Here is a 26,172-nt window from a genome sequence, read left to right as displayed (position 1 = left end):
TTTAGATGAGTCATTGAAATCCCTTTTTTGTTTGTTTGTTAAAATAGCTAATTTCATGAACTGAAGGTTGAAACAGATGATTAAACCAGAAGAAACTGATTGGATCCATTCCTGACCTACCCAACGCCTTTTTTAAAATTTAAGATGTATCACAATCGATCCTCCAGCTTTAAAAATCATACCATGTTAAATAAATCATACCAAATTACAACTAATCTAAAACAGAAGTGAAACTGCAAATTTCTGCTGGAAAGGGAGCAAACAGACATAAACACAAATTGCTGTATTCCCTGAAACACGAGCAATTCAAATATGGAAACAACATCTGAAAAATAAAACGATAAAGTTGCCTTGTATTGTACAGTACATTAGTCCCTGAAGCTCAGTACTCTGAAAACAAAAAACCTTCCTACTTTCCAATACATTTTTCATGAGAAATGCTGTGCTACTGAGCTTTAGTTCTCTACAATAATGTTACAATGCACAGTACATTACAGTATTTTTAGGAACTAATTCCCAGAGATTTTTTTTTCTACGGGCTATGATCTATCTGAGAAAATACAATAAAAATTCCTTTTGTACAATTCCTTTTGTCGGGGTAGAGTCGGGGTGTCTGGATGGAACTAGGCATTTACTGGCCAGATGCCCTTCCTGATGCCTATGTGGAGTTCGCAGGTTTTCTTATGCCTGCACTTGGGAATCACAAGTGCAGGCATTTTTCTTTTAAAAAAAGAAAACTGTGATTTGCATTAAAAAAGGATACTATTTTAGTTATAGTTTTGGGTCAGGCCTGTTGGATGTTAATATACAGTATATACAGATAATGTAAGTAGTGGTTACCTATAGATTTATGGTTAATTGTAAATATACCTAATTGCATGAGCAGGCTAGGCTCTTCCCTGCAACTACAGACATTGCCAACTAGAGTGATAAGGCATATTTATAGCTAACTGTAAGTCAAGACGTCTGAACATAGTGGTGGAAAAATATTATTGCAAAATTGCTGGAGCTTATTGAGCTGATCTGATATATTTTATAGTTATCAAAAATTGTTAACTGGTGAAAAATCTCAAGTACATAAATTTAAGTTAAGACTGTCCTACTATAGTTAAACATAACAACAAAACATAAATCTTACATCTCATTATCTCAGAGAAAGGTGGACTCCCAGATGAAGGAGATGATGGTAATTCCATTTGTTTTTTTATCATGTCATCTTTTGCTTTAGTAGATCTTTTGGACTGATTTATCAATTTTCCTCTGACTGTCTCACTGGCAATTGTATGTTGCTGTATCTTGGATTGATTAACAGCTCTAGATTTTGCTGTGATTTTATGCTCTGGCTAGAGATACAAAAACCTATCAGACATAGTTTCACTGCACACTAATTAAACTGTGCATTTTAGAAAGAAACAAAACAGTATTTTATGTTATTTTTTAAAAAAATCTAGTTTCTCTTAAACAAAATGGTTTCAGACCAATGATTGTCCAATCTATTCTTCAAATCCTCCAGTGTTGGAACATCACAACTTCTGGAGGCAAGTCATTCCACTGACTAATTGTTCTCACTGTCAAGAAATTTCTCCTAGCTGGTTCTTTCCTTAATTAGTTTCCATCCATTGCTTCTTATCCATTCACTAGATTCCATCCATTGCTTATGAGCCATGGTGGCACAGTGGTTAGAGTGCAATACTGCAGGCTACTCCTGCTGATTGCCTGCAATTTGGTAGTTCATATCTCACCAGGCTCAAGGTGAGATATGAACTGCCTTCCATCTTTCCAAGGTGCGTAAAATGTGGACACAAATTGTTGGGGGCAATACGCTGACTCTGTAAACTGCTTAGAGAGGGCTGTAAAGTACTGCAAATTGGTATATAAGTCTAAGTGCTAGTGCTACTCATTTTTTCTTCAGCTTACTTTCCTCCTTGGATGCTTGTAAGTCTTGTGTTTTCATTAGTCTTTTAAGTACTAAAATGACTCATAAGCATTTGTTGACCTATCTTACCGAGTAAGTTTTTTTTCTTCTTCAAATCATTATTTGTGATTTGTCTCATAGTTGTTGATAAAATCAAAACATGAGTCTGTTGGTTTAGTGAATTTTCTTAGTTTTATAATATCAAATGAGCTCCTCTCTCCTTTCTTTCGACTAGAAGACTTCCAAGGTCCCTCCCAATTCTGTTATTCTGTATTCTTTCCTTCACCTCATTCAATTTTGCTTCCCACCCTATTCCCTTATCATGGCAGTTACCCTTTCTTCATATTTCATCTCCACTCTGGTTTGTCTTTTCTATGCCAGCTCCAACTCCTGTATAACTCTCACCCATGCTTTATGTTTGGAATAATAATGGAGCCCATGATCTACATCCAGAATAACATAGTCACGACTTGCTGCCCGTGAAACATCAGCAGCAGTACAGCAAGGATACATATAGTCCTTGACTTACAATCAGTCATTTAGAGACCATTCAAAGTTACAATGAACTCCCCACCCTCCCCAATGTACTTACGACTTAGAACTAGCTAGGACTAGCACTGATGATGTTACTTAGTTTGGGTAATGAAACGTTTGCAAGGAAAACAAGCAAGCTCAGAGAGCACTAAGGACCCCTCACTTATGACCTGGTTGTGAAGTTCTGATAGTTGCGCCCCTTGTAGTCACATGACCACATTTTGGGTCCTCGGCAACCAGCCTGTTTTTGCAGCATCCCGTGTCACCTGACCATGATTTTTGCTGAAAGCTAGTGCTTATTTCCTTGGGGTTGTTTGTTTTTTTTTTAGCAAAAATGCCTCATAGCAAACAATGGGTTTGCTTAATGATTGTGGGGTTTGCTAAAACGACTATGAATTCACTTAATGATCATAGCGATTTGCTTAAGGACTGCTGCAAAAAAAAAAAAAAAGTAGTAAAATTGGGTTGGACACATGATGACTTGCTTAGGAGCATTTTGACTTATGACCATAATGAGCAAATCATAGGTCAAGGACTACCTGTACTACAGGAGTCCTTGCAGTGATGGATTTTTCACTTAATTGGTGGATTTTTTTCCCTCATTGCAGGAATTGAAAACAGCCCACACCATTTTATGATTACAAGTCTCCTCCCAGGAAATCACAAAATTGCTCCTTTTAATAGTTAAGGACAGAGAATGCCTTATATTTTCCAAGAATGCCTTATGCTGCTTAAGTTGAATTCATATAAAGATTTTGGGTTTTGATAACATTTTAAATAACACTATAATTGAACTTATTAAAACCAGCTGAGATAATGGTTTTGTAAAACCTTATATTATTTTTAAAACTATTTAAAATTTATTTTCTTTGAATCACAGCGTATACTGTTATTCCTCTTTGTTAAATACCATTCCATTCTTTTGAAAATCAAATTCTAGGTAAAACAGAAGCAAAAATAATGATGCCCTAAAATACAAATTCCAGGAACATATACTTTTAGTAAAGGTACAATAAAATACAAAGCTTACATGTTCATTTGAGGTGTTCTTCTCATTCAAATATTCAGAAACTTCCTCTTCACTCTCTATCTCTGAACTTGAGAGTTCTTTGTAACATTTTTTGGCTAGTGCTGCTTTTCTGAGTTTTTTTGATCTAGTCTGTAGTGTTCTTTCCCCATCACCGTTATCATTCTGATTTTTAGAAATAGGTACTTTAAAAAATACTTTGCACACTGTGTTAATATTAAAGTTACATCTTTTTTTAATTGTTCAGCATGTCTTTTACATTTACAATGTAAAATTCAGTACAGAGATTGACTTCAGAGACTGTATGTTAACCATCCCTGTCTGGTGCTGTCTGGTGACATAATACTGCTATTTATTATATCTCAACTAGACAAGCTAGGAGGAGAATGGGAACACCTATAGAGGCTGGTAGTTCAGAAAAGGCCAAGTTAAATACATTTGATGATCACAGCTTGTTGGGAAATTTCAATGTCTTAATTCACCACAAGAAATGGCAAACTGGTCAAAAACGGATTGCTAATTAGGTACAGGTAGTCCTCAGGTTACAACAATTCATTTAGGGACTGTTCAAAGTTACAACAGTGCTGAAAAAGGTGTCTGTTTTTCACATTTATAACCATTGCAGCATCCCTATGGTCACATTCAGACACTTGGCAACATATTTATGACAGTATCCTGGGGTCACACGATCACTTTTTGCACCCTTCAAATGCACAAAGTCAATGGAAAAGCCAGAGTCATTTATCTGTTACTAACGTAACAACTGCAGTAATTTGCTTAACAACTGAGACAAGAAAGATTGTAAAATGGAGCAAAACTTAACAAATATTTTCTCTTAACAACATAAATTTTGGGCTCAATTGAGGTCGTAAGTGGAGAACTACCTGTATAACCTCATAAGAAATATAATCATCCCTACCAGCTTAATAGAATAAGCTTCAAAATATTAATTTACCACATTAGAAAACAAAGGACAATCCGTCAAGACAAGAATAGCTGAGTAGAAAGACTGAATAAAAACTGCTAAGATTGGCTTATTCCATTCCAATCTGCTGAGCAGATTAAACAGTCTTTCTTAAAAAACAATCTGATCATTTAACTCTTTCTGTGTGGAAAAAAATGTTTCAATGCTTGTAAACAAGAACAATTGAAAAGAGTTACCTTATTACTTCTGCTTTTTGGGGGTGGAGATATTTCCCTCATCCCTGGCGATATAGAGAATTTATCTAAAAATTCAACATTAATGATAAAACAAGCCCAAGGTTAATTATATCCTACTACCATGATCAAAACAATTATCATTCAATTTTCACTGCTTCTGATCATCTCTATAAAGAAATTACCAAGGCATTTTAAACAGAGTTTAGAATTACACAATCAATCCACAATTACACAAAGATGGTTGAAGAATAATGGGTGTAACTGGAAGGCCAATAGCATAAGACATTACTGGTATTTACTGCCTGTATTTAGTCTTTTTTTAAGCTGTGGTGGCTGCCTAGAGCTGCTGTTGAAAGATATGAATTGAAAGAATGAATAAATAAGTAAATAAAGTAAACAAAAGTAAATAAAATAAAATGAGTTAAAAATAGATTTGAAGGACCACTTCTACCCAGTTATATCTACTCAGCCCACCACAACAGGAAGGCAGGGTATGATTCAGGTTCCATCTGGGGAGAAAGCAGTATTATGTATGGTCACCCTTGAGGTACTTATAAAGTAATAGAATACAAATATAAAAATAAATTAAGGGAATACACCTGATGGGACATAGAAGGTCCTTCTCTGTAGTGACTCCTTCCCTTTGGAATATCATTTCCTCAGAAATAAGAGTTGCCCCCTTTTTGTTACTTTTCTGGAAGTCACTGCCAAGGGGAGGGGGGGCTGGGGTTTTTAGTCTTAATTTGTAATGTTGTATACCACGTGGTGTCACTGGGTGTGAGTTGGACAGCCATATAAATCTATTTCGTATTTATTTTGTTTCTTTATTATCTATGTATTCGATTTGCGTGCCGCCCATCTTGCCTAGAGGTGACTCTGGGCCAAATAAATAAACCCTTTATTAAAAGTTATTTCCGACTGAAGTCTACCTTCATCTTCTTTAAGATACAAGACTCTCCAGAAATTATTAGATGGTATCTCATATGGGGTCAAGGTATGAGATGGGGTAGGAGTGGTGAATGGTAGAAGATACACCTAGAAAAACGTCAAGCAATTCTGTACAGCAGCCTAAAATTATTGTCTTCTGTTTTGCTCTTAAACTAACTTCAGAAATTCCAGTCCAGATTGCAGTGATTTGACAACAGGGTGAAGTAGTACTCAATCTGGACTATGGCCAGTACTCAGTACTTAACTGCTCGCTTCCCTGCTCGTCTTCCAAATATATGCAAAACTTTTTCCTGTCGTTCAGATAAAAAAACTGCAGAAATGTTGAATATAAATGCTGAATAGTAAAAGTGAGGCCATGCCACACTTTCTGTATTTTCCTAGGGTAGGGAGTTTGAAATATTTTCTTATTTAAAATAAATCAAAGCTTAATGAGGGGAGGTTTCATTTTGTTTGAATGTATGTTCTTCCTGTGGCAAAAAGGAGGCCAGGCATTTTTGGTGACTGTGGTTGGAGGAGAAAGCTGGAAGCTGCAAAAAGTTGCTCAAGGCCAACATGCAATCTTGGAATGTCAAATTTCTAACTGTACCTTCAGGACAGGCGCTAGAGCTGGAGAAAATATTTTATGTATATGTGAAATATTTAAATATTTTCTCAATGACATCAAACTAGTTATTTGTTGGTAAATAAAATAACAAGATGCAAAAATCAAGGGACACAAAAATACAGTTAAAATAAAATGTTTTAATGTTTTCTTATTGGAATGTAGTGTGCTAGAATGTAATTTAAGTATGCAAAGTGTGCTATACTAAGAAGCAAAGGTGTAACCTCACTATATGAGTAGGGATGTTTTGGACATATTCAGTACATACATATCTCTAGTTCTGTGTATTTGCAAATAGTGAAAGAACAAAAAACAAAGCAGAAAAAGTTTGCAAAAGGATTAGGAAGTATAGAAGGTTCTTTTTAAAATGCAATTTGAAAAATAAGCTATATTTTAAAAGTACTTTTATGCTTTTCGGGAAAATGAAGCATGTATTCTGATTAGAAACGACAAGAAAAAATAGAATATCCAATTCCAGAAATGATTCCGAGCTGCTTTATGCACAATAAACTGAAAATCTGAGAGACAGCAAAAAAAAAACCTTGCATTTTTCTCTGTATGTATAATACAAATAAATAATTTAAGGCCAATCCTCATTGTGAATATCACTAAACTCAGCAGAGCTTACTTTTGAATATGTATTTAGCAGGCAAATATAAAGCTGTTCTATTTCGTTTAAGTCCAACAATTTCTAGGTCTATTTTTTTTATTAAAAATCCAACCAGAAAGGGTTGTAGGGAGATAACAATGTTTGACCTATACCAAAAGCTAACATTATCAATTGTGTATGAGTGTGTTGTGTAAGGATGAACATTAGTTAGATTGTATTCTGCCTAGCAAACCTCCTGCTTGGAAACTTGAGGGAGCATTCCTACCAAGATTCTGGAATTCATTTAAATACCAATATTTGAACTGACCCCAAGAGAAATGCATTTTAATTACAGAAAAATAATCTGATTTTTAGGCTTTGTAATAAATAAACATCTTGCCTGGTTTCAGAGTTTTGGACTTCCTTGGTATTCTGGCTCTGCCGTAATTTACGAGCTGAGGTTTAGGCTTTCTATTGGATTCCCTTAACCAGCTAATATCTGTGTTGGTATCATCACCTCTATATTCAGTGTCTGTGTCACTAAAAAGATGCTTGTAGTTTCTATTTGTCCTGCCCTGTGGAACAAAAAAAAATAAAAATAAAAATCATTTTTTTTAAAAAAAAAAAAAGGTTTTTTTTGAATTTTAAAAGAACTTTTATAGAACTGCAAAACACTTGTTCTGATTAGACATGGTCAAAAAAAAAAAAAAAAAAAAAAAAAACCCACCACCAGGCCATTTTATCTACTAGTATATTATAGAAGCAATTACTGTTTAATTGAATGGTCTGTTAAAATATTGTAATATTGTAACCTATCCTATACCATGCATATAAATGAAAATCTAGATATTAATCTGCTTTTTAATTAAATTAAAATTCAAGCTGATGCATTTTCTCAAATGTCAAAGATACAAGTTCTTCAAAGACTTAAATCTTCATTAGCATATTCTACTTGGAAACCGGTACAATCCTGTAAAAACCAGTATTAAATTTATGTAAATTAATTATAATTGAGATCTTACTAAACACGATTTGTCTAGTTGCTATCAAGGAGATTTAACACAACACATCCCCGATATATAGTATTTTATGAACAAAAAATTTAAAAGGTAGTAAAAGAAAAATCTTGAGATTTTATTTTGCAGTTTCACATTGTAAAATTGTGGTATTTCCTCTTCCCATTCCAACTTCTCTATAGCTGTCCATCTTGCAACAGCAACATATAATATAGCATTAAAAACACAATCCAACCTAGCAATCATACTAAATATACATAATAGCAGCTAAGGGGAACTATTACTATAAATAAACATCCTTGTGAGGGCAAAGGTTTATTCTCTGAGTTTGTGGGTTGATTTCCGAATGTTTCGTTACCAGGCTAGGTAACATTTTCAACGGAGTTTAGGGGATGTCAGTGTCAGTGTTCTGTTTATAAGGGCTTCAGATGTGGGTGTGTCAAGTGAGGGTCGTCTGATGAACCATCTGTGAGTCATCTGTGAGTCTTGTGATGAGTCTTGTGATTGTTCTGTCCCCATCTCCACACACACACACACACACACACACAGCCAGCCGAGGGTTAAAGGAAGCACTTGGCACGCACAGTTAGTTTATCAGAAACTTGGCAGCAATACGAGCACCGACTGCCAAGTGCTTTTACTTCAATAAACGGAATATCCCTTCACCAGATAAACAGAAATACACACAGTTTGTAAATGTCCAGTTCAAAACAAGAAACCTTCGGCAGATTTAAGTGTTGTTCAAAGTGACTAGCCAGAGTTAGTTTTTATCCGTCACAGAGTCTTAAATGGCCACCACACACTCTTATACAGTCGCTGGGGTGTGGTCCAGTGACTCAGCCTAATCCCTGGCACGCCTCCTCAACTGCTGCAACCGTTTATCACGCCTTCGTTGGCGTGGATCCAGGAACGACAGATCGCCTCCATCGCTCTCATCGGAGACACCTGGCTCCTGGCTAATCTCCTCTTCCTCGGCCGGCACTTGAGGCAGAGCCAGAGGGGAGGAGTCTGGAGAGGGAGGCCTGGTCAACTCCTCTTCTTCATGTTCGGAGCCTTCTTCCTCCGATGAGATAGGCTCGGAGGGCGGGGCCACAACAGTGATCACCGGAAACCAACCCACAAGCTCAGAGAACAAACCTTTACTTTCATCATACACCTGAGCTATAAATATTGCAAACATCCTAGTATTTACAAAATACGACTTTTACTACAATTATGTTCCTTTTAAAAAATACCTTCTTTTCCTGCTTTTTTTGGGTTATACTTGTTGTTTCATTTTTCTGAGTCCTAAAACAAATAAAAACATTCTTATTGTAGTAATTAGAATGGAAATAAACAGTTTATTTGGGTTGTGTTTTTACTTGCATATGTGGAAAACAACCACTTTCCACAGCTAGAATATTTAGAATATTGCCATTATCTAATTTTATTATAATAGCTCTTATTTACCCGTTTTTCTGCTGATAGAAAGTATACTTACATTTTCTTTGGGAGTACACCAGTAGTTTCCAAATTAATAAGATGTAATTCCTGGACCTAAATAAATAGCACAGTTCCATTTGTAGCTGATTTTTCTGCCTATTTGTAAATGTTTGTCAAGTAAAAATCATTCTTCCTATTTTTTCAATGAAAATTATATACATTTTTATGATTGTATATCTGTAATTTTTATAAAGATTTTACAAAAGATTATTGGTACTTATTTAAAATGACCTCAATTTCACATATTGGTTTAAAGTCTTTATTTTCTTTACAAATACCATTTGTTTTTATTGCTTTATGAGCATGACAATACATAAGGTTTTAATATTGATTACCATTTCAAAATAAATGTATCTTAGTGTGTCAGTATTTTCTAATGGTGGGATACAAGAAACAATAGAATGCAAGGATCAGCAGTTATTACAAGCAGTCCTCAACTTATGACCACAACTGGGGCCAGAATTTCTGTTGCTAAGCTGAATTATAGATAATTTTTTGCTGTGGTTGTTAAGTGAATCACTGCAGTTGTTAAGCGAATCCAGCTTCCCCCATTGAGTTTGTTTGTTGGGAAGCTGGCTGAGAAGGTCACAAATGGCGATTTTGTGACTCCAGGATGTTGCAACCGTTGTAAATATAGGCAGGTTGTCAAGTGCCTGAATTTTGATCCTATGACGGTGGGGATGGTGTGAGAGTCTTAACCCTAAGGAGACCAGTTGTAAGTCACTTTTTTCAGTGCCATTGTAACTTTGAACAGTTACTAAATGAATAATAGTAAATTAAGGAGTATCTGTACAGAAGATCTAGCCCAATTTCCCTGCTCAGTGCTTCAGCATTCTTAAATGGCTATCTAGCCCTATGTTTTTCAACCTTGGTAAGATGTGTCGACTTTGCTAGCTGGGGAATTCTGGGTGTTGGAAGTCCACACATCTTAAAGTTATCAAGGTTGAAAAACACTTATCTATCCTCTCCAGTAAAGTTGAGTCCATTGAATATTGATTTGCAAATCTCTAGGCTTGTGTTCTTAGCTTGCATACAACAATGTGAACATGCTCAAGTAAAACTGGACTTGGCTAAGCTTGTGATAACACTGACCAAAATGCACCAAAACTAACCAGAAATATCCTATTAATATGGAAAACTACATATGATATAGAGATGACTAATTCTAATAACTTTGTCTATTCTTTCCTTCTTTTATTAAAAAATACCAGTAGTATATAGTTGGGTAGCTACAGCAGAGTACAATTTTAACATAAGCCAAGAGAAGGGTGAAACTGCTATAGAATCAAACTATATTTTGGAATGAATTAATAAGAAGCATAAATTCCAAATAATACGTTGCTAACTATAAGTATTGACATATTAATATGCTATAATTTTCTTACTCCAAGCTTTATTGTAGGTTCATCAAATCCACTTTGATTAAAGTCATAGACATCATCCCTATCAAAGGAGATAAAACTTTGTTTAGTTTTCTTTTCATCTCATCTCTCAAATGGCTAGATTTGTATTAGATTACTGTTTACTTACACAGATTGTTCATTAGTATTGTTGTGTAGTGTAGTTCTGAAATTTCCAGTCCTTCTATTCTGTCTTTTTTTCTAGGCATAAAAAAGTTATTACACAAGAGATGTATAACGCGTCAATGCTACCCCTTTTTCTGATGTTTTTTTTTCCAATTTGGTTAAATAAAACTTTTAGATCACTCAGCCAAACAATAAAGGGCAAAGGGAGCAGTTAAATCCATTCATGTTCATAATCAGTACATCTCCTCTTTGATGTTTTCCTAATGCTTAATTTTAAAACAAAAACATTCTTTTAGCAGCTTTTCTGTAAGATCTAACACCTTTACTTATTTAGCAACATCAACTAACAGATTATGGTAAGTGCAAAGCAATTAGTGGTGGTGTTTTGGTTTTTTTTTGTTGATGTTTTTTCTTGCACATAAGAATGATTCCCGACATTTAAAAAAAAAAGTCAATGATCTCCAAGTCTCCCATGGCAAAGTTCTGTTTTGGCACTTATTGAGCTGTGAGGAGTCTTCTTATGTCTAGTCATGGATTCAGCTCCTGCTTTCCTCCCAGCTCCGCTCTTATCCCATTCAGTCTAAGTTAGTGATGGTGAACCTATGACATGCATATCACTTGTGACATGGCATGTCATTTTTGATGATAGGCCAGACCTTCGACACTCTGGAAGTCCTGTGAAGGAGCCCTGCTAGGAGGGCCCTCTGAAAGGCCTCTGGAGACATGCAAAAGCATGTGAGATCAGGGCATACATTCCTGCTCTTTTCAGAAATTGCAAGGCCACACAAAAGCATTCTCTGAAGTTTGCAGACCTTGTGTGACCTGGAACTACCTCCAAATGACATTTTGGAAAAAAAAATACAATTATGCAGGTTTTTCATTTATTTAATAATAAATTTAAATAATTTAATGTAATATAATTTATTACTCTTTATTATGAATTGTTTGGTGTGTGTGTGTGTCTGTATGAGAGAGAGAGAGAGAGAGAGAGAGAGAGAGAGAGAGAGAGAGAGAGAGAGAGAGAGAGAGAGAGAGAGAGACAGACAGACAGACAGACAGACACATGCCAGCAAAGTTAAGTTAAGCAATTTCTGAATTTCTGAGTAGCCCAGTAATAAAACATTAAAGAGCAGCCTAGACTGGTGTTTTCCAACTTTGGGAACTTTAAAATGTGTGGACTTCAACTCCCAGAATTCTCCAGTCAGCATTCACCAACCAAAATGCTGAGAGTTGAATCTATATATTGTAAAGATGCCAAGGTTGAGAAACACTGGCCTAGACATGATGATCAGTTCAATTACAAAACTTGAAAAAATGCCACCATAAATGTCACTCTTGAAACAAAACCATTTATTTGGTTCAGAGTTCAAACATATTTAATCTATCGTGCCTAAAAATAAATACCTAAAACCATTTTCAGACAAATTTGTAAAGGAAAAAAAAAATACCTTATCATCACTATCAGTTTTATTTAATGATGTGCTGTAAGAAAAATGGATGGAATACAGATCAATACCAAGTTAGAAGTCTTCATTTAGAAATCAAGTTGTATTTAAATAGCAATCTTAAGTAATAGGATAGAATAGAATAGAATTTTTTATTAGCCAAGTGTGATTGGACACACAAGGAATTTGTCTTGGTAATATAATTAAACGACGAAATACGTTCCTTGAAAAGGTTTCGAGAACAGCCAGGTTAGCCTGCTGCGTAAAAAAATAAGAAAAAGTTGTAAGCACATATTATGGCATAAATGAACTTTTATAGACTATGAAATGGTGAACTGTAGTCTATGTTTGGAGATGCTTTGGATTGGTCAACTTTGGCTCTCCAATGGCTCTAATACAGGGGTGTCAAGCTTCATTTCATTGAGGGCCACATCAGGGTTGTGTTTGACCTCAGGGGGCCAGGGTGGGCGTGGCCAGCTTGACGTCACTCGTGTCGGGGGCACCTGTATTGGTCTGAGCGCTCTGCCAGCAAAAATGGGCTCCCGAGTTCCATTTTCGGCTGCAATAGCCTCCTGCAACCCTCCTCTGCCAGTGAAAATGAAGCTTGGGAGGGCCGCACACAGGAGGCCGTAACAGCCGAAAACAGAGCTCGGGAGCCCATTTTCACTGGCAGAAGCACTGCAGGCCAGTCCTTTGCTGTTTCCAGAGCAGCCCCATGGACCAGATCTAAGTACCCTGCGGGCAGATCCGGCCCCCGGGCCTTGAGTTTGACACCCCTGCTCTAGTACTTCAGTACCAACTTCAGGCTGTCACTCATGCCCTTGTCACCTCACGGTTAGATTATTGCAACGCGCTCTACATGGGGCTACCCTTGAAAAGTGTTCGGAGACTGCAGCTGGTCCAGAACGCAGCCGCACGAGCTGTTGTGGGTGCACCTAGATACACTCACATTACACCAATTCTCCGCAAGCTGCACTGGCTCCCTATTGGCCTCCGGTCACAATTCAAGGTGTTGGTTATTACCTTTAAAGCCCTACATGGCTCAGGGCCAGGTTATCTTCGAGACCGCCTTCTACCGTATAGCTCCCAGCGACTGGTAAGATCCCACAGAGTTGGTTTCCTCCGGATCCCGTCAGCTAAACAATGCCGGCTGGAGGGCCCGTGGGGGAGGGCCTTCTCTGTGGCTGCCCCAGCTCTCTGGAACCAGTTACCTTCTGAGGTCCGGACCATCCCCACCCTACTGGCCTTCCAAAAAGCTGTGAAGACCTGGCTTTTCCAGCAGGCCTGGGGCCGTTGATCTCACTTTGTGATCTGGTGAGATCTGGCCATGAATGGTGTGAATGTGTTCTAAGGTTTTTAATGTTTTTTAATCTTTTAAATGTTTTTAGAATGGTTTTTTAAAAATGTATTGTGAGCCGCCCTGAGTCTCCGGAGAGGGGCGGCATATAAATTTAATAAATAAAATAAAATAATAGAGCAAAGAGCCCTCACAGCTTTTCAACTCAGGCACCAATTCAGGTGCTTTTACTAGGTTCCAGCTTTTTTTTTTTAACCAGGTGCCACTGGGGAAAAGAAATCTGTAAACTAATACAGACAGCCCTCAACTTACAACCATGATTTGAACTGGAACTTCCTCTACTAAGTAACGCAGTTGTTAAGTGAGTCATGCCCAATTTAATAACCATTTTGTGACCAGTTGTCAAGCAAATCCAGCTTCCCCTACTGACTTTGCTTGTCGAAAGCCCTGTGGGAAGATCACAAATTACGATCATGTGACCCAGGATGCTGCAACTGTTATGAATGCCTGCCAAGAACCCCAATTTGATCATGTAACCACAGGGATGCTGCAATAGTTGGTAGTGCAAGGACCAGTCATAAGTCACTATTTTCAGTACAGTATTGCACAGTATTGCCATAAGCAATTTTCTAATAGATGTTTTCTACTAGATGTTAATGGTAGTAAAGATGTCGTGATCATTTATTTTTATAAAATTAATTCCATTTTGCATTTGATTACTTTCAGTGTATTTTATTAGGATTTTATTTTATTAGGATTTTATTAGGATTTTATTTTATTTTATTTATTTTATTAGATTTATATACTGCCCTACTCCCGAAGGACTCAGGGCGGTGAACAGCCAAAAAGATAAAACACACAGATTATAAAATTTAAAACAGTATAAAAACGTATTAAACAATTTGGCCCGAGACGAATTAAAACACCCCCATATTTAAAAACAGATTTAAAATTACTCATATACTATTTAAAAGGGAAAGTTAGGCCAGGCCAGCCTGTTGGAATAAAAAGGTCTTGAGGGCGCGGCGGAAGGTGCGTAAATCCGGGATCCTCCGTATCTCCGGGGGAGCTCATTCCAGATAACTGGTGCCCCCACAGAGAAAGCTCTCCCCCTGGGGGCCGCTAGCCGACACTGTTTGGCTGACGGCACCCTGAGGAGCCCCTCTGTGAGAGCGTACTGGCCGGTGAGAGGCTATTGGTGGCAGCAGGAGGTCCTGTAAGTAACCAGGTCCTAGGCCATGGAGTGCTCTAAAGGTGGTAACCAAAACCTGTGCAGCTCGTGCAGGAGAGGTGTTACATGGGAACGCCACCTCGTTCCCATAACCACCCGCGCGGCTGCACTTTGCACCAGTTGGAGCCTCAAGGGGAGCCCCATGTCGAGAGCATTGCAGTAGTCCAGGCAGGAAGTGACAAGGGCATGAGTGACCGTGCGTAAGGAGTCCTGATCCAGAAAGGGACGTAACTGGCGAATCAGGCGGACCTGACGAAATTTTCAGGCAACAGAGAGTAAAACAGCTCCAAATTTTTAAATTTCAAAATATGATAATTAACATTTGTTTTTAAAAATGTGACGTTATTCATAAACTGAAATATAACCTTATAACTGTATTACTCTTATGTAAAAGAATCACCTAATCTGTAAAATGGGTGGCATGTAAATTTAATAAAATAAATAAATAAATAAATATAATGTAACTAATAACACACAAAAAATGAAAGACTGGGAAAAAATTACAGAATCACTAAAATTTTGTTCTGTTTCATGATAATATTAGAAAAATTTTAAAGAGATAAAAGATAAACTTAGGAAAATGTAGAAAACTACATTAAAACTAAAAAAAAGATAAAAATAGATCTATTGCAAAACTATTTACTTTTTAACATGTAGTATCTATCTACATTTCAGTTACATAAAAAGAATATATATATATATATATATATACAATACCTCCTATCAGAAAACGACTGGCACAATTTTGCTGTATTTTTTATGCCATCCTTTTCTTTATATCTTTTGCTGATTTTACTTATTAACATTTCTGCTGCTTCAATCACATCTTTTGATTTTGTTTTCTGAAAAAAAGAAGGAAAAAATTCAATACCGTGGTGTCCTTAATGTTATCTGTTCTTGGTTGTTTGCTAATTAGGGTTACCAAATGTATCAATTATATGAGAAATAGTTAATAAATTAAAAGCAATCACTATTTTGATTTACTATACAACTAGAAAAGCAATGCTGAGGTTGTTTACCTTCTCATAATTTATTTGATCAGTTTTCTTACTAGCAGTCTCTTTTGCAGGAGGTGATATATTCAATCTAATATCATGATCATTCATTTCAGAGGTTGATTTAGGGTGCCTTGAAGTTATTAGAGAACTATTATTCTTTTTAGTAGCAGGAAGTGATATTTCCGATGCATTGGAAACACTCTTTCTGCTTTTACTTTTTGGTATTTTCTCATCCAAATGCTTAAAATTGGTTTGTGAATCTGGTATTTTATTGGTTTTGCTGTGTTGCTCCTCTATGAGTTTGCCACTGCAATGCTGTTTTTTTCTTATCTCGGAAGAAGTCATTTCAAATATTGAAGCAAAAGCTCTTTGCTTAGCAGCTCTGTCACTTAGATTAGCAGCTAATAGAAAATAAAAACAAGAGTTTAAAATTAAGTAAAGTGTTATAAACTACCATACGTATTCAAAAGGAAGTCAACCCAGAATTTCATGTTTTTCCAGACACAAATATTACAGAGTTTGTCAACTTAGGGCTGCCAACTCCAGGTAAAACCATTTCTAGGGGATTTCCCCCATATATATATATATATATATGGGGAAATATATATATGGGGAAATCCCTAGAAATGGTTTTTCCTGGAGTAAAACCATTATATATATATATTGGTTTGAAGCCACATTCTTAAAAGGATAAATTAATAAATATTAGTTGAATTAATAACTGTTGCTTAAAATTAATTGCCTGTAAAAAAGGCATCCAATCTTAGAAATTAGTTGATCCTCTATCTGTACACCACTGTGTCCCTCATTCATAGGTCATACTTCCTGTTTTCAGAGGGAGGAGGAAGGGGGGGAGGAGATCCTGAGATCTATCCTAAGCGAGGGGTGAAATTTAGCAGGTTCTGACAGGTTCTGTAGAACCAATAGCTGAAATTTTGAGTAGTTTGGAGAACCGGCAAATACCACCTGTGGCTGGCCCGAGTGGGGTGGGAATAGAGATTTTGCAATATCCTTCCCTTGGAGTGGGGTGGGAATGGAGATTTTGCAGTATCCTTCCCCTGCCATGCCCACCAAGCCACGCCCACAGAACTGGTAGTAAGAAAAAATTGAATTGCACCACTGTCCTAAGCTATGGGTGCATGCAAACCATTCACTTCCTCTGAACCCAACCTACCTCACAGGTATGTTAAGGAGGGAAAATAGGTCTTGTCCCACACTTAGATATTAAGTACACATCAAATAAAAATAGTAAAGAGGAAAACAGGATGCGGGTGGGATGAGGGGAAGGACAAGAAAGCTAAAGTGGAGAACAGAACTAGATGGAGAAATGGAGAGGAGGCAAGGAAAAGAGATAAATGGGTCATAATGGGTAAGAGGGAGAAAAGAGAGAAATTCTTCTCTTATTAAATCATGCTGGTGGTTTCTGAAAGTTTGGATAGAGATTAAACATTCCCAGACTGACTGTGGAGGAGAGGGGATGATCTTCTTTGCTTAAGTGTTGACTTTTTACTTTTTTATATTAAGGGCCTAAAGTATTTGTCCTCTACATGAGGTTGCGTCTCAGCAATAAGGCAGGAGAAATGGAGTGGGAGAAATACGGACGATCATGAACACAATAGATTGGACAATCATATTAGAGTCCTAACTGACAATGAGTCAAAAATGGCTATCCCTTTCAAGAGTTATCTGCTTTTTTTCATGTATCTGCTTCTTTTCTATTAGAACATAACCATCAGATACACAAACATACATATAGAAAGATACATACACACACACACACACACACACACACAAACACACAAACAGTTAAAGTTAACTATTCTCTTTCTAAATTCTTTATTTGGATAATTGTGGAAAAAACTAATATAACTTTGATATAAAGACTTAACCTTGATATACTATACTTTCTGATGCAGTAATCTTCTGACATTGAGTTATTATTGTTTCAGGTATCCAGCACTTTGTTTTTTTCTGAGTTTTAATTTCAGCAACAAAATTGTTTGAAAGGCCAGGCAATCTAAAAAAAAAAAAAAAGCACACATATTTTAGCAACTTTTTAATATGTTTATAATTTATGTGATTATTTCAAATATAAAATGCATTCTGTTTAAAAATTAGTCAAATTGTGCAACTACTTGCAGCATTTGGATGCCCATACAAAGGGGTGGGGGAGTTAATTACAGTTTCCCCAATGTTTACTGCAATGCTAATTCACATTTCTGATATTCACTTTTCTGCTTTTTTTTTCAATCAAAATTGTAACCATTCTGAATACCAAGCTACTGTTTATCTTCTATCTGCATTCAAATTACTGACAAATCAGTTCAATACTGATCTGTATACAATGTTGCCTTTCCGCATTTTGTAAATATTCTAAAACTCAACCTTCCTTACAACCATCCTAATAGTATGCTATCAAGAGTAATGGTTTTTTCTAAATCAATAGACAAACGAATAGAGATACACCTGTAGAAGACACCTGAACTCGCTGCATATTTTTGGAGAAAAGAAAGCTTAGAATGTTTTTGTTTCTTTACTTTGAAGTATGTGAATAAAGGCGCTAGTATTGCAGGCTTGAAGTGGAGATAGTTGGTACAGATTGGCTTGTATTTTTGGTGTTCAACTTTTATCAGCTTGAGCTGAGCAGATTGGCTGAAGATGCTGTCTGCAAAATCATGGCATCCAGGGATGAACCATGTCAAGCAAACTTTCCTTTGCATCAGTGCATGGTGGAAAAACAGTCATAGCAACAAGAATTGCTTACTTATGGAGGAGACCCACCATACAATCAAGCACTTTCCTGAATGCTAGCAGAGTTGATACTAATCTGACTCAGTGGACTCATTTTGGCAAAGGAAAGGGGTAGCAACAGAAAAGACAGGCTTTCATGGTCCCTGATGACAACAAAACCCTTCCTGATAAGGGTTTATTGGATAGGCAAAAACTGCTGTAATAAATTGGCTGTGCAAGTTTCCACGTTCGAAACCTGGGGTTCAGAGTTCAATCATCTTTAAGTCATAATTATATATTAATGTCTCTAAAACAAGATATAAAGAAGTAATGATAAAAGAGTTGGCACACGCTATTTTCTAGTCCTATACAGGAACAACTACAAAGCTGAAAACCCCTCCTTTCTAATGTCCATGTATACTTGTTGAGAAATCAGAACTAAGATAAAAGATAACTTAGTTGTATTCCTGAAGTATATATGTAGAAAATTTCTACTAACATGAAATTAGAGCAGAATGTGTTGTTCAAACTAGGCATATTAACATATATATTTCTTATCTATAATTATTTGTAGTACTTACAATGATTTGTCACTTTTGAATATTGGTGGCTGGGAGTCAGGAACAATATCACTTAACTCATCTATGTAAAACATATATATTAAATTAGACATGAAAGGCAATCCTAAGATTTTCTACAACACGAAAACTATTTTAAAGGATGTCTATTGAAATATGTTGAACAATTTACCTAATTTTTGCTTTCCATTAATATGTAGTTCTTCTTCACTGTGGATCATATTTTTCCTTTTTTCAGCTGGAATTTGCTACATGTATACATAATAAATCACAAACATTAAGATGCATATTTATTTATATGATTTTCTACACCAATTAGTTAAGTACAGGATACAAAAAACATATCCCTGATTAAAAGGGAATTTAATATTTTCTAATATTTCATATATATCTGTGGTACCCTTGTTATAAAATTATTTTTCCAAGCAACTTCGACATCCTCTTATGTGTACTTTCCAACTAATCTGTTGGAAGATTAAGCTGTCCTCTATTTTTTTCCCAAATAAAGTTTGTTCTTTCTCTTCTTGCAATTATTCTATTTCACTTTTGTTTCTTTCACTTCTTCTCTTTTTTAATGATTATTTTTTCCTGAGATCCACTTTATCAAATTGGATTATTATCATAAATATTGTACTTCAAATACAGAATTTTTCAACTGCCTTGTATACTTCATTAACTCTCAATTTAAAAAAAACAAAACAACTTACTATTTGGGGGAATGTGTAGCTTTTAACCAAACTTTGGAGGTTAAAAAATATTCATGTAGTTTTCAGATTTAAATTTGTTGTACAAATCTAAAGTAGTTACCTTCTCAACAGAATTATTCCTATTAAGAGCCTTGGTTGCAGAAAGTAGAGGTGCACAATTATCTTCTCGGCCAGCCTTCATAGCCCTTGTCTCAGGTACTGAGAAAACTTCATTTCTTTCCACTAAGCCCATCATCTGAAGAGGGGTTCTAATCTTCCCTTTTCGTGGAGTTGCTGGGAAGGAACCCATAGTTCATTTCTTTTAATGTAATTTGTACTGCTTTGTGCCATTTCCACGAAAATTACAGTAAATGAATTTGCTGTTTCGTGGAAAAGAATTGCGCAAGGCATCCTTCAGATTTACAGTGGATTAACCGATATTCATCACCCTGAGATCCTGCCTCTTAAGAACCCATACAAGATTCTGATAAACCAAATACTACATGTCAGTGGAAGTTAAGATGGGTTAAGTTAAGATACTGCACCCAACAGAGGAAGGTTATAAAACAGTCTGGATGTAAACAAAATGCACTCTCAGTGTTTGCATTAAAACATAGTGTGTTGCACTTCTCCAGAATCTATCATTGCTAGTAAATTGGGCATTATCATAGGAAAAACCCAGAGTAAAATTGTGTCCACAGAACTTGATTTCTACAAATCCTGCTTGACTGTGATTTTCTTGTGTCTCTTGATGACTGTGTGACATTTAGAAACTTCCTTGCCAGCTCCTTTATCTGGTGTAAGGCAATAAATGAATCCATATTCCCTTTATCTGGTGTAAGGCAATAAATGAATCCATATTGGAATAGCTGGGAAGTTTTCACAACCTTCAGTGCTTATCCAGACTTCAGCCTCCATAGCACACAGGAGGAAATATTCCCTTTTAGGGATTATGGAACTCATACTATTTCCATGAAGACTCAATTCTCTATTTCTTTATCAGAACCACCACAAACTAATCTCCTGTTACATATAACAATTTTGTCAAATCTAGGGCTGGAGAAGGAAAACAGTAAAATGATTCATCTCAGCCTATCAGGTAAGTGTTTATGAGCTATTTTGTTTCCACTGAATAATGGAAACATAATCCATCAACTCACTAGGCCTTAAATGATACTACTTAAGATACTCATGCTAATAGCTCTATGTACAGGGAATCGTAGAGTAAAAAAATAATAATTACAAAATTTGAAGTGATTTTATGAGGTCAACTTGACCAACCCACAAACTCACTAAGCATCATTTCTAGAGGCTAATGATAGCTATTGACCCATGATGATAGAGGAACATTTTCTAAAAATAATAAAATACATTAACAACATACTGGATTAAGGCACAATACAATATGTCATTTAACTTACAAGTACTAATTGAAGGAAATGGACTCTGCACAGAAAACCTGGAAGTGGATGACACAATCATTGATGCCTCAGACATTTTCCTTTTACCAGGGGTGGCCTTGAAATAAAATGAGAAGTATAATTTAACCCAGCATTCAAACATTTAATCAAATATTGCAAAACAAGAATTCTTCTTTTCTATTTGAAAGCTTAAACTACCTTGGATTGACCTGTTTGGAAGTCCATCTCAATTGTTTTTTTACTTAGATTTATCTCTGCCTGAGGATATTGATGTTGAAAGGAGAAACTATTTTCTTCTTCTTGTAATTTACATTCTTTTTCTTTCAAAGGTGATATCTGACTTTCCGGTATAAGAACCTAGTAATTTCAAATATTAAAAAATCCCATTATTATTATGCTTTCAAATAAGACTAAACTCCAGCAAACAATGAGGATATTTATATTATAAGATAGGTGGGCTTTTCTAGATCTTTTGAAAGCTTAGCCCTGATCCATAACATTTTACTAACTAGTGATTCCTTTACTCTGGTTATTCAATGCAATACATTCCTTCCCCACCTCCCCCAATGGTACTGATAATTGTCTGAATTATTTTAGATCAGAAAACTATGGGGTGACTGGTCAACTGTTTGATTTATTGACCAGTAGATGGCAGCAAAGAGAGAGGAAGGGGGGGTAAGTGGGCTATATAAACCTCCCATCAGCTTGCATGGTACCGCCTCTCCTTTTATTCTAAAAAAGCTGCAAATGCTGTATGTTCACTTTTAAACAAAATTCCCCATTAATTTTATACGATATTAGTATAATAATGCTTAGGAGTATTATGGTTTAGAGTAATCATCCTGTAATTTCCAATTGTTAAAAATTAACTTCACTATTCTAACAGAGAGATCCTACATATTGGGATCCAATTGTTTGCTGAATGGGGTGGGATTAATTTTCTAAATTAATGGGAGGTTTTTATGAAAGGCACGTTGACAAAAAATAATGAAATCTACTGTATACTATCTGTAGCTTCAAAATTTGCATTCCATATGTATTGCCCAGATTAAACACATGTATTAAAATATTTATCATCATAACTGAAATATTTACCTGTGATCCACTTTCATCAAAAACTACATGTACCGTTGTTTTTGCAACTGACCCAGTATTTTTCCTTGGAAAACTCTGAAGCAATATATAGGCAAAAAAGGAAAGCATTACATAAAAAGCTCACATTCTTTCTAGCTTAGTTTACTTTTATTTGTATGTCATATTATGATAAAAATGTGATTAATTCGTTTTGTTGCTTTCTCTTTCACCTGAGAAACAAATCCTCCAGACTGCAAATATTTACAAAATATTTTTTTCAATTCTTTCATTTTCATCTTACTTGAAAGTAACACTGTAAATTCAGTTTTTTTAAAAAAACAACAACAACTAGATGTGAACAGTGTATGTGTGCACGTACACATGCATGCACACCTTTAAGTCAGTATCGACTCTTGTCAACTACCTGGACAAATCCCTATTATTATTTTTTTTTAAAGAGTTCAGAAGTGAAATCTTAGATCATCTAGCTGGCCTTGTGCCTAAGGCAAGACCAAAACTCACAATCTCCCAGTTTCTAGTCTAATGCCTTAAGAAGAACACCAAACTGGCTCTCTAGATGAGAAGAATTTATCACATTATTTGATATGGTAATTCAAAACCCAGGAATATTATAGAATTTATTGATTTTAAAAATGTGAACAAATGTGTATCAGATTCTTTCTTTATTTTATGGTTGTTATTATTATTCAGGCAATAACTGCTGGAATTATGCTATCTTCAACTGCCAGATACAGACAAGCACAACAAACTACAAATATAATAGTAAACAGAGGTTAGTAATTTTTATTCCTCAAGAGAAAAAGAAAATGATATTACCTGACATTTTGTTGCATCATAAACTTTTCTTACTGCATCCGTAATTTCCAATGCAGAATCAAAATGCAAGATTATTTTCCCACCTTCCTGGGCACCAACAGACATTGGGTTGTTTAGATGTACCATTAACAATTTCTCTTTTTCTTTTTCTACACAGAAATGAAACATATCAGATTAACAGAATAACAGAGTTGGAAGGGACCTTGCAGGTCTTCTAGTCCTACCCCCTGTTTAGGCAGGAAACCGTACACCACTTCAGACAAATGTTTATCTAATCTCTTAAAAACTTCCAGTGTTGGAGCATTTACAACTTCTGGAGGCAAGTTGTTCCACTGATTAATTGTTCTAACTGTCAGGAAATTCCTCCTTAGTTCTAAATTGCTTCTCTCCTTGATTGCTTCTTGTCCTGCCTTCAGGTGCGTTGGAGAATAGCTTGACTGCCTCTTCTTTGTGGCAACCCCTGTGGTAACATATTCTTTAGTATTAAATAATTGCTTATTTGGAAGTAACGTATTTCCTTTGCAAACATTACAAAAACACACCAATAAAATAGTAAAAGTTTTTCTGAACTAGAAATAGCCATTTTAAATATACTTATCCTTAACATTCTGAAAATAAGAAATATATTAAAACCTCAAGTACCTTCGATTATGTAGGTCTTAACATCTTCTTCTGGTATGCACACAGTTTCCCACTGTTGACCCTAGAAGTTAAATTTATGAAAAAAGTAAGGAAGTGCAATATTGTTTAGAGTTATAGATTACAGCTGAAGATTTGGTGAAATATTTCCAAAATATAGTTCTTCAGGATGCTAACTGTTTGTCAGCAGTTTGTGTTAATGATATTAACTTTTGTCTCTGGTACACGTTTTCTTTCCCAACAGATCAAAACAAGAATGTGGATTTGATAATAACTTTACCAAAGGAAATTTTAGGTAAACATAGGATATATTTTTTATGTACACATAATCTTACATTTTAAAATAACAACAGTTATGAAACTGTTCTTCACCCTTCTTTTGTGTTCCCAGACAATATGGAACTTAGATGAGTAGACAGTTGCTTTTGAAAAGGAACAAATGTTTTGCCTGTGAATCAAGGGCTTTTTTGTGTTATGAGCAGTAAGTATTAAGATGGAATTAAACAGCTAAGTAGATTAATCACAATGGCAGTATGTGAGATCAAATTAAGTCGTCACGAGTTAAGTGCTCTGGCATGCCAATAGAGTGAAAAAAAGATTTCCAAATCCGACATGTAGCACTTAAGATCAGGGGAAAAGAACTCTTTTGGAGACTATCTAGATCCCATTGTCAGCAATATGGACTCTGTGGTTTAGGAGGACTTTAATAACACCAGCCAAACTAAATAGAAAACACTTCCAGAGGAATCAAGAAACCATTAGAATGTATTTGCCTGAAAAATTTATTCTAATTTCCATTCCATCCTTACAAATTGGGAACGCTGCTTAAATATTTAGTCTCAGCAGCCAATTATCTCCTCATGACGCTCTGCTAAGTATTAGATCAGTCATTTAAGTTTGTCCTGCCCAACCCTGAAAATCAAATCCTAAAAATGTTATCAGTGGTTACCACAACTTGAACAAAATAGAATAGGTTCATCATACACATAAAAGTCCCACTGGATCACCCATCCAGGAATCAACAATAAAACTTAGATTATAGATGTCATGCTGGTAAAATGATTGCTGGATAATGGAATGCCTAAGCAACAGCAATGGAAAGGGACTGATCTTCATCAGGAAGAGGGGGAGCATATATGTATAATGTATTATAAAGCTTAATAATTATTTAATTTGAAAGAAAGTATGCATCTGCAAAAAAACACTGAGAAATGGGTTGATATTCTTTACCATGTATACTTTAAAAACCATGATTTTTTTATGTTTTAAAGATGATCATATGAAAACTGATGAGATGCAGCATAGGAAGGAAGGAAGGAAGGAAGGAAGGAAGGAAGGAAGGAAGGAAGGAAGGAAGGAAGGAAGGAGCTTTTTTAACATTTGACTTTCACAATAAATTATTCTGTTTCTGATAAGTTGGATTCAATAAAGAAAATTTAACCTACTTCATCATCTGCAGCAACATAGAAGGATATACTTTTACTACCAACGTTAAAGTCAATCCAACATTCTTCAAGGTTTTCATCTGCTGGCATCTGTAGCTATAATAGAATCAGATTTTTAAAAAGAACCATTATAAACTTTTTATAACATTTTGCAATGTTCTCATCTTAATAATTATGGGTTATCATGCTGAGGGTAAGTTGATGACAGTGTATTCACTCTTCTTGTGGAACAGCTTCAGTGCTTTATTTTAGTATTTAAACTTCAGTTTTATGTTTGAAAATAGGAGCTGTGATTTAATATTGGTTTCAAACTCTAGTTAAAGCACAAGGCCAGAACATAAAGCATAAAGCAAATGCACAAGGGGACAGGACTTAAAAGGAGGTGAGAAAGGATATGGAGTTAATCGCCATTCTCAGTTTAGCTAAGTAGCTAATTTCTATCCTAAAATAGCTTATGTCTGAACAGGCTCTCTATGCTGTGCTAGTTCTGATATTAGTTTAACAAATATTCTGTTCCCATTTCTAAATCAAAACTCTTTGAATTATTACCAGTCAAATGCAAAATTCCCAAATTCAAATAAAGCATCATAAAGTTTCAAATAATATATTTGAAACATAGTCAAAAGAAAAGAACTTACCTCATGTTTACCAAGGGCAGCTGATAAACAAGGATAGGTAAATACCCTGAAAGAGAGTACAGTATTTTCATAATAAAAGTAGTTTAATTGCTTCATTCTTCATGTCTACTCAGAAAAATAGAATTCCCATTTCCATTCACCCTTTTCCTCGGGGAAAAGTTAAAACATACACTACTGATAAAAATACCCATGATTTCCCCTCCATAAGATATATGGAGTACTTATTATGTAATTGGTTTTATCCCAGCTTTTGCCATACAAAAGACACACCCTCAAAACATTGATGAGATAAAATTTAATGAGATGCACTAATTAAGTTTCTTTAACAGCTAGTGCTACATTTGGATTGCTGAT

General features: G+C 35.6%; 1 protein-coding gene across 3 annotated transcripts in view; it reads right to left on the bottom strand.

The window, feature by feature from the left end:
• Nucleotides 1-26,172, bottom strand: part of SYCP2 (synaptonemal complex protein 2) — a 52,215-nt gene that overhangs the window by 10,401 nt on the left and 15,642 nt on the right. For 2 of the 3 annotated variants that reach the window (XM_060689601.2, XM_060689602.2), the window contains exons 13-34: nucleotides 25,819-25,864; nucleotides 25,181-25,276; nucleotides 23,739-23,799; nucleotides 23,097-23,245; nucleotides 22,281-22,355; nucleotides 21,384-21,542; nucleotides 21,186-21,282; nucleotides 19,886-20,058; nucleotides 19,251-19,326; nucleotides 19,082-19,142; nucleotides 17,660-17,787; nucleotides 15,792-16,171; nucleotides 15,490-15,614; nucleotides 12,248-12,281; nucleotides 10,804-10,874; nucleotides 10,659-10,716; nucleotides 9,272-9,327; nucleotides 9,027-9,078; nucleotides 7,176-7,350; nucleotides 4,638-4,702; nucleotides 3,480-3,641; nucleotides 1,139-1,343 (exon numbers count right to left, since the gene is read on the bottom strand). In XM_060689601.2, the coding sequence (XP_060545584.2) occupies nucleotides 1,139-1,343; nucleotides 3,480-3,641; nucleotides 4,638-4,702; nucleotides 7,176-7,350; nucleotides 9,027-9,078; nucleotides 9,272-9,327; nucleotides 10,659-10,716; nucleotides 10,804-10,874; nucleotides 12,248-12,281; nucleotides 15,490-15,614; nucleotides 15,792-16,171; nucleotides 17,660-17,787; nucleotides 19,082-19,142; nucleotides 19,251-19,326; nucleotides 19,886-20,058; nucleotides 21,186-21,282; nucleotides 21,384-21,542; nucleotides 22,281-22,355; nucleotides 23,097-23,245; nucleotides 23,739-23,799; nucleotides 25,181-25,276; nucleotides 25,819-25,864 (2,504 nt within the window). The remainder of the gene's footprint in view (nucleotides 1-1,138; nucleotides 1,344-3,479; nucleotides 3,642-4,637; nucleotides 4,703-7,175; nucleotides 7,351-9,026; nucleotides 9,079-9,271; nucleotides 9,328-10,658; nucleotides 10,717-10,803; nucleotides 10,875-12,247; nucleotides 12,282-15,489; nucleotides 15,615-15,791; nucleotides 16,172-17,659; nucleotides 17,788-19,081; nucleotides 19,143-19,250; nucleotides 19,327-19,885; nucleotides 20,059-21,185; nucleotides 21,283-21,383; nucleotides 21,543-22,280; nucleotides 22,356-23,096; nucleotides 23,246-23,738; nucleotides 23,800-25,180; nucleotides 25,277-25,818; nucleotides 25,865-26,172) is intronic. The other variant, XM_034433129.3, reaches the window with a different exon arrangement.

The sequence above is a fragment of the Pantherophis guttatus genome, chromosome 3, assembly GCF_059756535.1.
Source record: "Pantherophis guttatus breed Tessera chromosome 3, ASM5975653v1, whole genome shotgun sequence".
NCBI lineage: Eukaryota > Metazoa > Chordata > Lepidosauria > Squamata > Colubridae > Pantherophis > Pantherophis guttatus.
This window is presented reverse-complemented; position numbering and strand designations above follow the sequence as displayed.